The sequence below is a fragment of the Lepisma saccharinum genome, chromosome 20 (assembly GCF_977018435.1).
Source record: "Lepisma saccharinum chromosome 20, izLepSacc3.1, whole genome shotgun sequence".
Taxonomy (NCBI): Eukaryota; Metazoa; Arthropoda; class Insecta; order Zygentoma; family Lepismatidae; genus Lepisma; species Lepisma saccharinum.
In genome coordinates this window covers 36160836-36174209 of record NC_139248.1, presented here as the reverse complement: position 1 = coordinate 36174209, position 13374 = coordinate 36160836, and the positions used below count along the sequence as shown (strand labels likewise).

Below are 13374 nucleotides of genomic sequence, written 5' to 3'. Positions count from 1 at the left end.
CCCAGCCAAGTGCAGAAATGGTGTCTCTGACGCCTTTCGCTGTGTGTGATGAGGCGTTGTGCTGCAAAATCACTTTTCCTTGTCTTTTTGCTTAATCTGGAAGCTTTTCGATCAAAGCATGGTTCAAATTGATGAGTTGTTGATGGTAGTGAACGGCATTCACTGTTTCACCTGGTTTCAGATGCTCATGGTACACCACACCCTTCTGATCCCACCAAATGCACAGCATTGTCTTCCTTCCGAAGCGATTCGGTTTTGCCGTCGATGTTGAAGGTTGTCCTGGGTCAACCTATGACTTTTTGCATTTTGGGTTCTCGAAGTAGATCCATTTTTCATCCCAATCACTATCCGATGCAAGAAAGACTTTCTTTCAAATGCCCACTTAAATTTGTCCTCATTTTGACATTTGAGGGGGTTTGCCCTTAAAACAGTTTTTTAGCTGAAACAAACAAACACGTATTTCTTCCTTTGAGCCCCTCTATACACCTGCGAAGTTTCATGAAAATTGGAGGGGGACACAGGGTTCAAATGCCCACTTAAATTTGTCCTCATTTTGACATTTGAGGGGGTTTGCCCCCTAAAACAGTTTTTTAGCCGAAACAAAAAGAAACACGTATTTCTTCCTTTGGGCCCCTCTATACACCTGCCATTTCATGGAAATCGAGGGGGACACTTAGATAACCTCCCTTGTTAATCTTACACTTTGTAATTATACAGGGTGTCATTTTAATGTCACCCACGAACCACGGAAACGTATACAGGACATCAAAACAAACAACTTTTTTCAGTAATATTTTTCTCGTTGGAGCGTCGTTTCGGCGCTACAGTCGTTCAAAAAAGCCCGTTTTGCCGCCTGAATGCTGGATTACTACAACGTGCACTTTGCAGTTTTTCCGATCGGTTGACATAGTATTGTCAGACAGTCGACGGCAAGCAGAGTGAACACTTGCTTTGAGGCATACTGTAAGTCAATGTCATGTTTTCTTGTTCATGCTCTCTGTTTACTTGCAGTGTACAGTTACCCACAAGAATACAGTAAACAATTCTTTCAGACAACTCTCATTTTTTGCAGTCTAACATAGTACACCCTATCTCTTCCATGAATGGCGATAGGTCCAAAATGAGTTTGGATTGTCGTTTGTGGGACAATTCTAGCCTAAATTGATGTGTCATACATACCCCTTTCCATTTGAAAATATTGTCTGATATCCAATATGGCGGAATCCAAGATGGCTGTCATGATATCCACACCCCCATTCAATGCAGTTTCCGCACCAATACCCACTTGCAACATGTGATTTTCCTCCGTCCACGGGTCTCGTTATTACTGGCCTGTCCCGATACTTTTGACTAACCCTGTATAATACAGACACACCATGACCACACATACATCAGAATATTGAGAAATTACAAAATATCTTCTAAAAGCAATCCTGAAAACAAATTTGAACGATGTAACTTTGGTAACATGACAGGTGATATTAACCGAGACTTTTATAATCCTTGCAGGCACTCCTGTGTTGGGCAACATGAGGAAGCTGACAATGAGGAGAGAGACAATCAAAGCCCTTGAAGTGAGGAGGAACTCTGTCCTTGCCGAGCGCAGGAAATCTCAGATGAAGACTCTTGGTGCCAACAATGATTATGCCCCCGCTGCAAAACCCAGGCACAGGATATCCAATGCAACAAACTCCACCATCCAGAATCTTTTCAGCAATGGCCCTGGAAGTGTGGCAAGTGGGGGAGTGAACAATCAAGCGTATGATGGCAGCTCGGATGATGACATCCATAACGCTGGTTTACAGTTACAAAATATGAGGAACTCTGTCTCCTTCAGAGACCCAGAACTAGGGGGAAGGAGAGGGAGCCACATGTAAAACAAACGACATTCAATAATTCCTGTTTGGATAACCTGTAAACTTTTGTTGAGAAAATACTTGACAGAGATTATAGAAATTCTCGAATCGAACATTAAACCTTTTTAAGACTGGTAATGTCTAAATCACAAGGACAACGAAAATTATGATTTTTTTTTATTCTTAAAATTAGAACACTGTAAGGAAGCTCAAGTACATCACAAACAACTAACCATGCAGACAACCATGACTTTTTCGAGAATGAGGTTATTAAGTAAGATCTAGTCGTTTAGTGTTATTTGTTTTAGTCGATTGTTATTTATGGAATTTATACAGCTAAAAAAATTATGATAAATATAAAGTGCACACTGTAACCTCTCCAAATATTTTTTCTTACAATGATAATAATATTTATATACTGCAAACAATACTATTCTTCAATTTGACAAAAATAGACTAGATATGAGAAGACAAACTGAACTCAGAGTACCAAAATTAGTACTCAACAAGGACTGGCAATGGGGAAGTAATAATGTCTTATGAACCAATCATGGATGGAGAGAATCAGTACTACTGCCAATAAATGCATAACAAAATGTTCACTCTTTGAATTCACACATTTAAAATATATTCTATAAAATAATTGTTATGATAAACTGCACACATAACATCAGTTCTTCAATGCACATAGCTTTCATACTGAAATGTATACACCTTGATTACAGATACGTATAGTAAAAGAAACATTCAGTGTCAAACTGGTAATATTTCACAAACCCAAAGTGAGTGAAAAATTGACATGTAATGATAAAGTTGAAGTGTGTCTGTTTTGATTACCCTTAACGCATTTTGCAGAGTAATTACACAAACTTATGGATTGTTTTGTGCATTTCCATGCTCTTAACTTTTCATTTCACTTGTCAGAAATGAAATTTACATGTTATAAATTTAGGTTTGAGGCAATAATTTTAGTTTCCTTTTCATGCTCTCTAACATGTTTACACTGATATTTTTCAACTTAAGAAGATATTTTTTCATAGTGATGTTGTTACAAATTAGAAATATATTTTGGATTATCTTACAGTATTATTTTTAAGCTGAAGAATTTTTTTGGAACATTTCTTTTCTTGGTTGATGATGGAATCAGTCAAAATACTCTATATAAAGAAGTGTTATTTTTAATATTAAACTTTAAATGTTTGTGATGAAATAATGAAGAATGAAATCTTGTAATATAAATATTTAATGATAATGCTCAATGCATAATGTACAGTTGTGAAATAGTAATAAATATGGATTTTCAAATATTTTCAGAAGTGCTCTTTTTTCATTTCTCCCTTAAAATTAATCAGTCTAACTTGAAGTACTATATTATTATATGAATATAATTTTATTTTACTAGAATTAATGCAATAAAACTGGTATGTTCTCCTCTGCTGATAACATTGATTTCAATTCTTGACCCAGTCGACTGTGTAAGCTAAGTGATCAAATGCAAACATAGGCAATTTGCTTCCCACCTTAACTTTGTGGGTGTTTAGAATATTTCCAACATAGATTTTGGGTTGTATCTAACATATTTGATGAAAAAAAGGTAATGGTTCTGATTGTTTCATGATTTTTTTTCAAATTCTCCTAGCAGAAAGACTAATTATCATAGAATTTTGGGAATGACTGTCACACGAAATTTGAACCTTCCTTAAAGTAATATGCACTATTTGGATTTCGAAAAAAAAAAAAAAAAACTCGTAGACTAATGGGAATGAATGTAGAAATAATTTAGAACCTTTCATTAGAAAGTATTTAGACAGCAAGTAATCGCTAAAACTTTGCAGTATGTGTTAACAGACGTAAATCAAAATGAAATCATGTAAAAATTACATACATAGCAATAAAACAATAGCAACTTGGGCCAAAAAGAAGTTTCTTCATGTAGAATGACTGGATATCTGTAAATAGAAATAAATACATCATTTACTATCTGGAACATGATTAGTAGGATGTCAGAATGAACATTTTAAAAGGTCAATGACATATCTATATCCACAGCAATTAATCTGGTCGAATACAGATTAACGAGGCTCTGGAGACTGAATCACCTCTGTTGTATTTCCATTCTTTCCTCTCCCATCTGTGCCATGTGGTCCATTCTTTAATTATTGTAAATTAATTATTAACTAATTAATAGCATTAGGAAACAAATATAAAGCATTCACCTCTGTCTTCACCTGATTTTAGTTCTAAGTATTTTATTTTCAGAAACTCTTAATTTACATTCCTTTTTCAGTTTGAGAGATCATGTATTCTACTTTGAGGATCATGTAACCTTTGCATTCTTTGACAAGTTACTAGACGAGAGGATACAAGTTTATCAACAGAAAAGTAACGTGCCTTAGCTGAATTACTTCAGCTTTCAATTCCGTCTTTAATGTAGTTTTAATTTGTTAGTATTTCTTAAAAAAAGAACTTACGAAATTTTATGCAAATAAAGCCTGGCAACACATTCGTTCTAGTTGATAGATAATTCACAATTAGCATAACATTGTAATTGCCATTCCTGTGTAAAATGTGGTTTACATACAGAATTTTACAGCGTCACACTTTTGATAAAGGAGAGATTTAGTTGCCAAAAATATTAATATGTGAACACTATACAAGTCATTGTGAAATATGTTGCTTCATATTATTTCAATTCCATGGAAACGATATACAGCAACAATAGAAGTATTGTCGATGCAGAGAGAAACAATACAAATAATTGCTAGGTATTTCCTACAACAAGTGAACTGATTTTTTCTCGGGGGGGGAGTAAGATTTCATATATTGTCCTTCAATCACAAACTTTTATTATTGTTATTATCATTACTACTACTACTACTACTACTACTACCAGTGACGGCGAGGGGGCAATTTCCCCCCTACTTTTCGCCACTTTTGCTCCTGCACAATGCTAAATCTTATCTACAAAGGGGAATATACTGCCTTTGCCTCCCCAGATTTGGTTAACGTTGCCACAACTTTTTTGCAACATTACCTTGCTGCCTGTGTAATTTACGAATATAAGAACAATGCACATTTAAAATATGGTTATTTCGCATGGTAAGTTATTAGCAATCTTGCCAAGGCATTTTTGTATATAATACATATGCGTAACAGAAAAAAAACATGTTTGTAACGTCACAGTTTCTCCTTGCAGCTTATAAAAACTTTTCCTGCTCCACCAAAATAGGCAATTGTTATAGCTCTTTTCAGTTCTTACGGCGGGCGCTCTAGAAGCTTGCAGGGGAAGTGGGGAGGCGACCAATCCAGCACGATAAGAAACGTAGCTGCCAGTAGAACGAGTTTCACGTAGTACTTTTTCTGGCCGCATCGTGTCTCTCGGTGCCACTGCTGTTTGGTTGGTCTGTTGCGTAATCCCCGCTCCCCCTGACAGCTTCTAGAGCGCCCACCGTAAGAACTGAAAAGAGTCTGGAGAGTTTGATAAATTAACCAATCTCCAACTACACCCTGGTAATCAGTTTCTTTTTGCAGTTTTTTTTTTTAGAAGGGTACACCTTCTCTTTGGTAAGTGAATTATTTTAATATTTTTTTCTTGTGCAAGGTGATGGTCTATGTGGTTTTCTGTATTAGGATTGGTACATATTTACTTATTCTGTGGGTATTTCATTCAGTGACGGTAGTGTGAAATTTACTTCAGTGAGGAAAGTAATAATTTGCTATGGTGCGGCATGCGTAGGATATATCACTTGTCGTAGTTCCTAAGGATGATGGATATTATACAGCTGATATTCAGGATGCTGTGGATCTATCAGGAAGGTATACATGGTTAAGAGATGCTGTAATGGTGTGCAGTGGTATGTAGGAAGGCAGTCGTGAAGAGCATCTTCGTATATTGCGCTGAGATGTTGTGGATGGTGAGAGTTAATTCGACCAGTTATATATTTGTGACAGATGGGCTTCAATGTGGGTTGTGATTTCGGGAAAGGTTATTCACTCCTACAGTAGTCGTGTAGGACTTGGTAGGACTACTCTGAAGGCCAGACGAAGAGCATGTCTTTCCAGAACTTGTAGTTTGTGATAGAACGAGTCCGGGGCTGATATCCATGCAGTGTGGTCGTAAGTAATTGCTGGTCGAAGGAAAGCCTTGTAGGTATGTAGGACGACCTGGGAGTTGAGTCCCCATGAGGTTCGAATTAGCCGTTTGAGTAACTTTAGCCGATTTGTAGCTTTCTGGACAATGCTGAGCAAGTGAGGTTTCCAGGTTAGCTTGGAGTCAAATATGACTCCCAGGTATTTTGCAGTGGTGGCAGGCAGAATAGGAGTTCCCCGTATTTTAATGTCTAATAATGTTGGGTTCCTTTGGATCTTTGAGCGACAGCCTGTCTGTAGAAACACCAATGCTTGTGTTTTGAGAGCATTAATTGTGAGACGCCATGTGTCACACCATCTTTGGAAGGAGTTTATAGCTGGTTGGAGAGCTTTGTTTATAGCTTGGATGGTTGAACAACAGGCGAGAAATGCGGTGTCGTCGGCGAATTGGTAGATAGAAACTTGTGGGTTTTTTGGCATATCAGCAACGTATATGTAGAGTAGTGGTGATAATGCAGCACCCTGTGGAACGCCAGAGTAAGGGAAAATGGGGTATGACATTGCTCCATTTACAGCAACATAGGCGATCCTATTTGTTAGGAAGCTGTGGACTAATCTGATATAGCAAAGCGGTAGATGGAATTTGTGGAGCTTGTAGATGAGTCCAGCATGCCATACTTTGTCAAATGCTTTCTCCTAGTCGAAGAGCACTAGACATGATGGTTTGGAAGTGTTGAAATGATTTGTGATGCGAGTCGTTAGTTTTAACAAATTATCTAGAACACTGTGTTGAGGTCTAAAGCCTGCTTGGTGCAACGGAAGTACAGCGCCTTGAATAACGTAGTGTGGAAAACGACCCAAGAAACTGGTTCCCCGAGACGATGACAAGTAGATGGCAGTGCGATCGACCCAGGTGCTAATTTTGTTATGAAAGTAATGCGGCTTAGTTAGTTTTTGGAATATATTGTGTAGATTTGTTTCTCTAGAAAGGCGGTAAGTGAATTTATTTTTGACTCTGACATCAAGCATCAGAATCTCATCACTGTGATCTTCGCGCCTTGTATAACCAAATATATCATTAGGCATTTTTTTTTGTTTTAGTGGTTATTTATTATAGAATATCTGATTCTTAATTCTATAAAAAAAGGTATAAGCTTGTCATAGTATCCCGGGACCTCAATATATAAACAGTCACCGGCAGAGACAGTATATACAGTACCAGAAACCATGTTTGAGTGCTTGATTCTGTAAATATTTTTGCCTACTGAAACCTTGACATTACCCTCGGGGGTTGTAATAAATTGTAATTGACCACCTACAGGTAACTGGTAGTGGTTTAAGTTATTATTAAATATGTACAATGTTTTAAATGTTTTATCATCAACATCTGTAAGTATGCTGTTCAGATGAATAATTAACAAACCACTTAGTTTAGATATCATAGATTGTATATCAGGAGAAGTTGTTGGTGTTAGCAGGTCCATAATAGCTTGTTTTTTGAATCCAAATAAGTTCATGGGCATGTTTATTTATTTCAAATCATGCTCTCTGATTAGGCATTGATTGCCACTTATCAAGTCACAATGACCCCATGGTAGAGTATGTATGCCACATGATAAAATGCATCTCTTATCGTCATGTGGGTCCAGAGCCACTTTTCTTACAACATTTGTAGTCAACAAGTGATCCACACTCTGAATTCTGCATTCTGATGTTCTGATTAAACTCTGTGATTTGAGACAATTTTTATAATCTTTAAATTGGAGCTCTTTGTCCACAATTACTCTACCAATACCCTTGGCTTTTTTGGCAACAACACCACTACATGTTTCAAAACTATACATCTTGGCCCTTAACCCAGCAAATGCCACAATAACATCGCCAAGTGTTTCATCTTTTAACTTGCCAGGTACCTTTTTGTTGTGGGATTGAGTCTTTGTATGTTCACTGGTATCAAAATATTTAAGCAATGCAGGCTGTGATATATCTTGATAGACATCTTCTGTCTGAATATCAAGAATAAAACTATCTGTGTCCATGTACATAAGTTTTACACGATTCCCATAAAAAGGCTTCAGCACATCATAATAGAGCTTTAGCATGTGTAATTTGGCCAATTCTAATATCACAGCCCCTACATAAATAGGCTTATCAAACTTAATCTTTGTTTTTTTCATGTTGAAGAGTGCCATATTGTCATCATAAATTCTTCTGTAGTTGAAATTAGGCTTTGCCACCAATCTTTTGCTCCGGCTGGGGTCAGTAACTAATTTAACATTAGTATGTTTTCTGACATTTTCTATGGTTTTGCCATACACCGAATTGACCATTAATTTAAACAAGGTCTTATCAAATTGGCTTACTGCACATGTTCGAAGCTCGGTGTTTGTATCAATGTATGGCTTCAACCATCTTGAGTGCCTGAACCTTAAGACTTTGCCAACTTTGGTCACTTGAACACCATGATGCATCAGGAACTGGAGGTTTTTGTAATATATGACATAACCCTGTTTTGGTTTTAGAGTCATCATTAGTTTCTTTTGTTTAGAGCCAGGTGAACACTCAACCTCAGGAATTGGGGGCAGATCAGAAAACTGGTTGTGTAAATTATCTGGAATTGTCAGATCAACCTCTAAGAATAGACCATAGTCACTGTCATCAAAATCTTGAAGATCCCCAATACTAAAATCTTCAACCCACTCAAGCCCTGCATATGGCAGTTTATCCATCATAGCATGACCATACAGGCTGTTGGCATCCACTTAAAGTATATAGTTTGATGGCTGTGATGGATCATAATCGGGAATATATTTGTTGTTGGCTCTGCTATATCTCTGAGAGCATTGCACCATGCCTCCTCTTATACATTGTTCTATAAATAGATAAATGTCCTGATCCTGGATCAGATCCAATTGCATTTTAGTGTTTAAAAACATGGCAGACCATGCTAGGCCTGGAGCACTGTAGAAATAGATTGGATCCAGCTTATAATTTTCCATCGATGATTTTCTAAATGCCTGAAGTATATCGGCTAAGAGAGTCACATCAAGTTTCAAGTATGCCTTATGATAATCACCAAGTGTCTGGCATTTTAAGTTAGTCCACATCAACTGAGCATGGTGATAATCTTCATCAGCAATTCCAGATGCCCTGAGTTTACTGTAGAACTCTTGTTGTGGTGGCAGAGCACACTCATCAAATTTAGAAAAATCAGTAACGTAGTCATATGGGTATACACATTTTCGCCTAATTAATTTCAGGTCTTGATTTGGAAACATGGCACATGTAATTTTAAATTGATCATCAGATAATTGACTGGCCAGAGTAGCCAGGCTAGCCAACAGAATTCTGTAGGAATCAAGAAATCTTAAGTGAATGGGAACACCATTAACACTGATTATTTTGCTAATAGCTATATATTTCTCATCATTTTCTGCTAAAATATTTAGATTCGGCTTGTCAAACCCCTTGTACCTGATCAGATGATGAAAATCATAATTGGATGCACCATGACAAAATATCGGGACAAATTTTGGTCTCTGGATCTTAATATTACAGCTACTACACAGAGCCATTTTGAATTTACCATGTGTATGGGAATGGTGTTGCACCTTGATATTTGAATTTGAAAATTTAAAATCACATACCGGGCATTTTTCTGCATTGTTGAAATCTTTAATTTGATTTTTTGTTAAAGGCATCATAGATTTAGATTTTAATAAGACATTAGATGCTATGTAATAGCACTCATTTTCTATTCTATGTGCAAATATTTTGATAGTATCTGGTCCCATGTATAAATATTCTTTACTAACCACACAATCCTGTACAACCACATAATAAAAACTAGAAGGTTCATGTATCTGGTATGATGTACTTGAAGATTCATCAGGATCTGGGCTGCATAATGCAAGAGGTTTGAGGTTTGATTCAAAATCACAAACTATATATGCTGTTTGTTCCAACAAGGCTTCAAATTTTTTGAATTTGGCATTTTCATTTGGATTAGGCATAACCATATGAACAGGTTTATGGTTGCCACAGTATTTTAAATGTTCAACTAACTTGTTTTTAGCAATTTCTGCATTCTGTTCACGAACACCATATACTATTTTTTGACCATCAAATACAGTTAATCATCTTCGGCACAACTTGTATATTGTATTAGATTTGCCTTGTTGTTTTCTAACTAAAGCTTCAAGACTGTGTACTAGAGTGTAATGGTATGTGCTATCCCCTTCAATTAAAAGCAAATCAATCGAAACAGCAGAATCATCATCAAGTGTACTGATTCTGAGAGGTTCTATCAAGCAATTGCCACGATCAGTAGAACAAATAAATACATTAATAGATAATGGCCTACCATTGATATCTCTGGCCTTTTTTTCAAATTTATCAATGTTCTGAACAGACATTGGATATTCTAAGCCCTCCATAGCATCATCAAAATCATGTTCATGCTGTTTATAATAACTTATTCTCTCTGGATTATTTAAAACTGGAAACAAAGCAGCTAAAATACACCATAGAAAGCATTTCTGATCATTATTTTTTAGGTTAACCACAGCTTTTTTATTTTTAATATTGGCAGGTAATGGCAGATATGTAGAACCTTGTAGTGGGTTGAATTTAGAAATATTAATATAAAACTTGTGTGGAGATCCACATAGGCTCCAACCTGATTCTTTAGCAGCAAATTCAGAATGTTTAATAATTAATTGCTCTATCAACCTGCTTAGTATTTTGTCTAAGTTTGTATTTGAATATACAGCTACAGTTTCTGTTATGTGGGGCTGTGTAAATTTTGTGCCATTTGATTTCTTATATTGTGTAAACAATTTGAAGGACAGCTTATAAGAGCCATTTTGTACATTTAGAATAGCCTGCACATCAGGATTTATATTGTTCAAAACATTCTTAATATCACATCTTGGCTCTGATACAAAACGGTAATCCCTTAGTTGGTTATTAAAACTGCTATGAATAGGTGCATTGCAGAGCTGCTTTGCTGGTTTATGATTATCAAGTATTTTAAGTTTTCCTTTTAGACCAGATGAAGATGTAGATGGCTGTGATAAAATAGAAGACTGTACATAACAAGTATTTTTATGTTTATATATAAAATATTCCATGCTATATTTTCTATGGCATTTTGGGCATATTTTTGTGGGTGTTCTATATTTTTCTGGATCACATTTCCTTTGATGCTTAGCCCAATTAGGGCTGGATGTATTCTTATTGCATTGATTACAATATTTCTGATTTGGCATTTTTGTTGGTTTATTATATAAGATTTCTTGGGTGTTAAATTAAAACTCTATACTTAATACAAAATATGAGTTGGGTTTAGCAGTATGCTTTGTATACTTAATATATATACTTAATGTGTTAACATTTTTTTTATTATTGGTTTATTATATCAAATTTCTTGGGGTTTAAATTAAAACTCTATACTTAATATAAAATATCAATTGGGTTTAGCAGTGTATTTTATATATTTATATATACTTAGTGTATTAATATTTTTGTTTTTTTTGTTGGTTTATTATATTAGATTTCTTGGGATTCAAATCAAAATTCTATACTTAATAAAACTATGACAGATTGTAAAGCTAATAGCTTACATGCACAAAGGTAGAATAAGTATTGATCTACAGAAGCACTGACCTACAAAAGCACTGACCTAGCACAATTGCATGTCTGCAAGAGCATGTCGTGGTATGCATAGAAAGGCAATGACCTAATTCCATGTGTCATGTATTGATTATGTATAACAAGTTGGGACAAATATAAGCCTGACTCTAAATATGAGTAGATTACAACAAACAAGCTACATGTATCAAATATCAGACTCCATTACAGACCTGTATGAGGAACACTGCAACAACATATCCATACTCTCCAACCACTAACTAATATGTAAATTCAACCTATTCCCTATGAAAAACTCTATGACCTTACTTGGGTTTTTCCGCTAAATTATATGCTTCTAGTCTCCTATACTTTGGCGGAGCCCGTTCAGGTTCTATCCCCCGCAATGTGGGTTCATCTGCCGATCCAGCAAAGGTGAGAAACCAGCACTGTGCTCTGACTTATATAGATTTATAGAGCCAATAGAAATCTTGCTTACTTAAACCAATGAGGTATAAATTATTAGCCAATCAAAATCTCTGTTTTTTTAGCTATCATATTAAAAAAATGCAAAATATCCCAGTTTCAATTCGATCCATTTATCTGAATCGAAGAAACCGACAATTCACATATCCCCATATCATTGTATGCTTGCCCTATTATCCTCTTTTGCTGTTGTGCCCACTAATTGGCGATTTCTTGAAGAGGTCTAATAGAACAAGATACGGCGGTATGAGAAATATGCAAATTTCAAGATATTTTAGCGAATTACGCCGGCTAAAGCTAAGTTTGTATTGCTAGAAGGCCTTCGTCGTTGCAAGTTACCTAACCCATTCACTAGCAAAAAGAGTTAAAAATATTGACGTACTGAAAAATAAAATAACTTGTCCCCCTCAAGCATTCATCGAGTTCAGACATTTGCACATAGATGGCTCTGTTGTTGTCGCTTATCAAATATATATATATATTTTTGGAATATTTCTAAGACAGAGAGAAACAGGCAAATTCTATTTGCAGATTTCTAATATCCACTCAAAGATAAGTAAAAATATGAATACAACTTATACCTAACAAGATACGGCGATATAAGAAATATCAAGAGAGACATATTTTTAACAAGCTTATAGACAACAATCTGGCAGATGCAGCTTTTGTAAGTATAGGCAAATCAATCTGAGGGGGGGGGGGGGTCATACTTTCACGGGAAATTCCCGAGAGCTTTTTTACAAAAATCTTAGGTCAGACAGAGTAGCAATAAACTTATATAGACATCTTGCCCTAGTTTTAAGTATATTCTATTCAGTCTGAAAAACTCATACTTTCTCGCACCAGTAATATACTATTTTATACTACTCCCATGGCGCAGTGGTAGCGTCATTGCCTTGTAATCAAGGGGTCCCGGGTTCGATACCTGGTGGAGGCACAAGTGGTTCGGATCCCACTTTAAACTGTAGGTCCAGTCCCGATTAGCCTTACTGTGCATAAAGTGGACTTAAAACAGCAACTCACACTCAATTATTTAAAAATTGAATAGCATTAATTTCACTTTCCTGCTTAGTATTTTGTCTAAGTTTGTATTTGAATATACAGCTACAGTTTCTGTTATGTGGGGCTGTGTAAATTTTATGAAAGAAGCAAAATTTATCTCTCCACGTTTTCCAGCAGGCAGTTGCAAGCACCGTCGTGCCCGCACTGGTGCACCTATGGTCAGATATAAATTTGGGACTTAATATAAATTAAATTTATTTTTATATTTACTGTTATTCCTTATACTTCCTTTGCTTCTTCTGAAAAGTTG

General features: G+C 35.9%; 1 protein-coding gene across 2 annotated transcripts in view; it reads left to right on the top strand.

Moving 5' to 3' along the window:
* LOC146003228 (chitin synthase chs-2-like) overlaps positions 1-3065 on the top strand; it is a 76012-nt gene extending 72947 nt beyond the window's left edge. Inside the window, exon 22 of one of the 2 annotated variants that reach the window (XM_083141396.1) lies at positions 1510-3065. In XM_083141396.1, coding sequence (XP_082997522.1) covers positions 1510-1877 — 368 coding nt within the window. In that variant the 3' untranslated portion in view covers positions 1878-3065. The remainder of the gene's footprint in view (positions 1-1509) is intronic. The other variant, XM_083141397.1, reaches the window with a different exon arrangement.
* The last annotated feature ends 10309 nt before the right edge of the window (positions 3066-13374 follow it).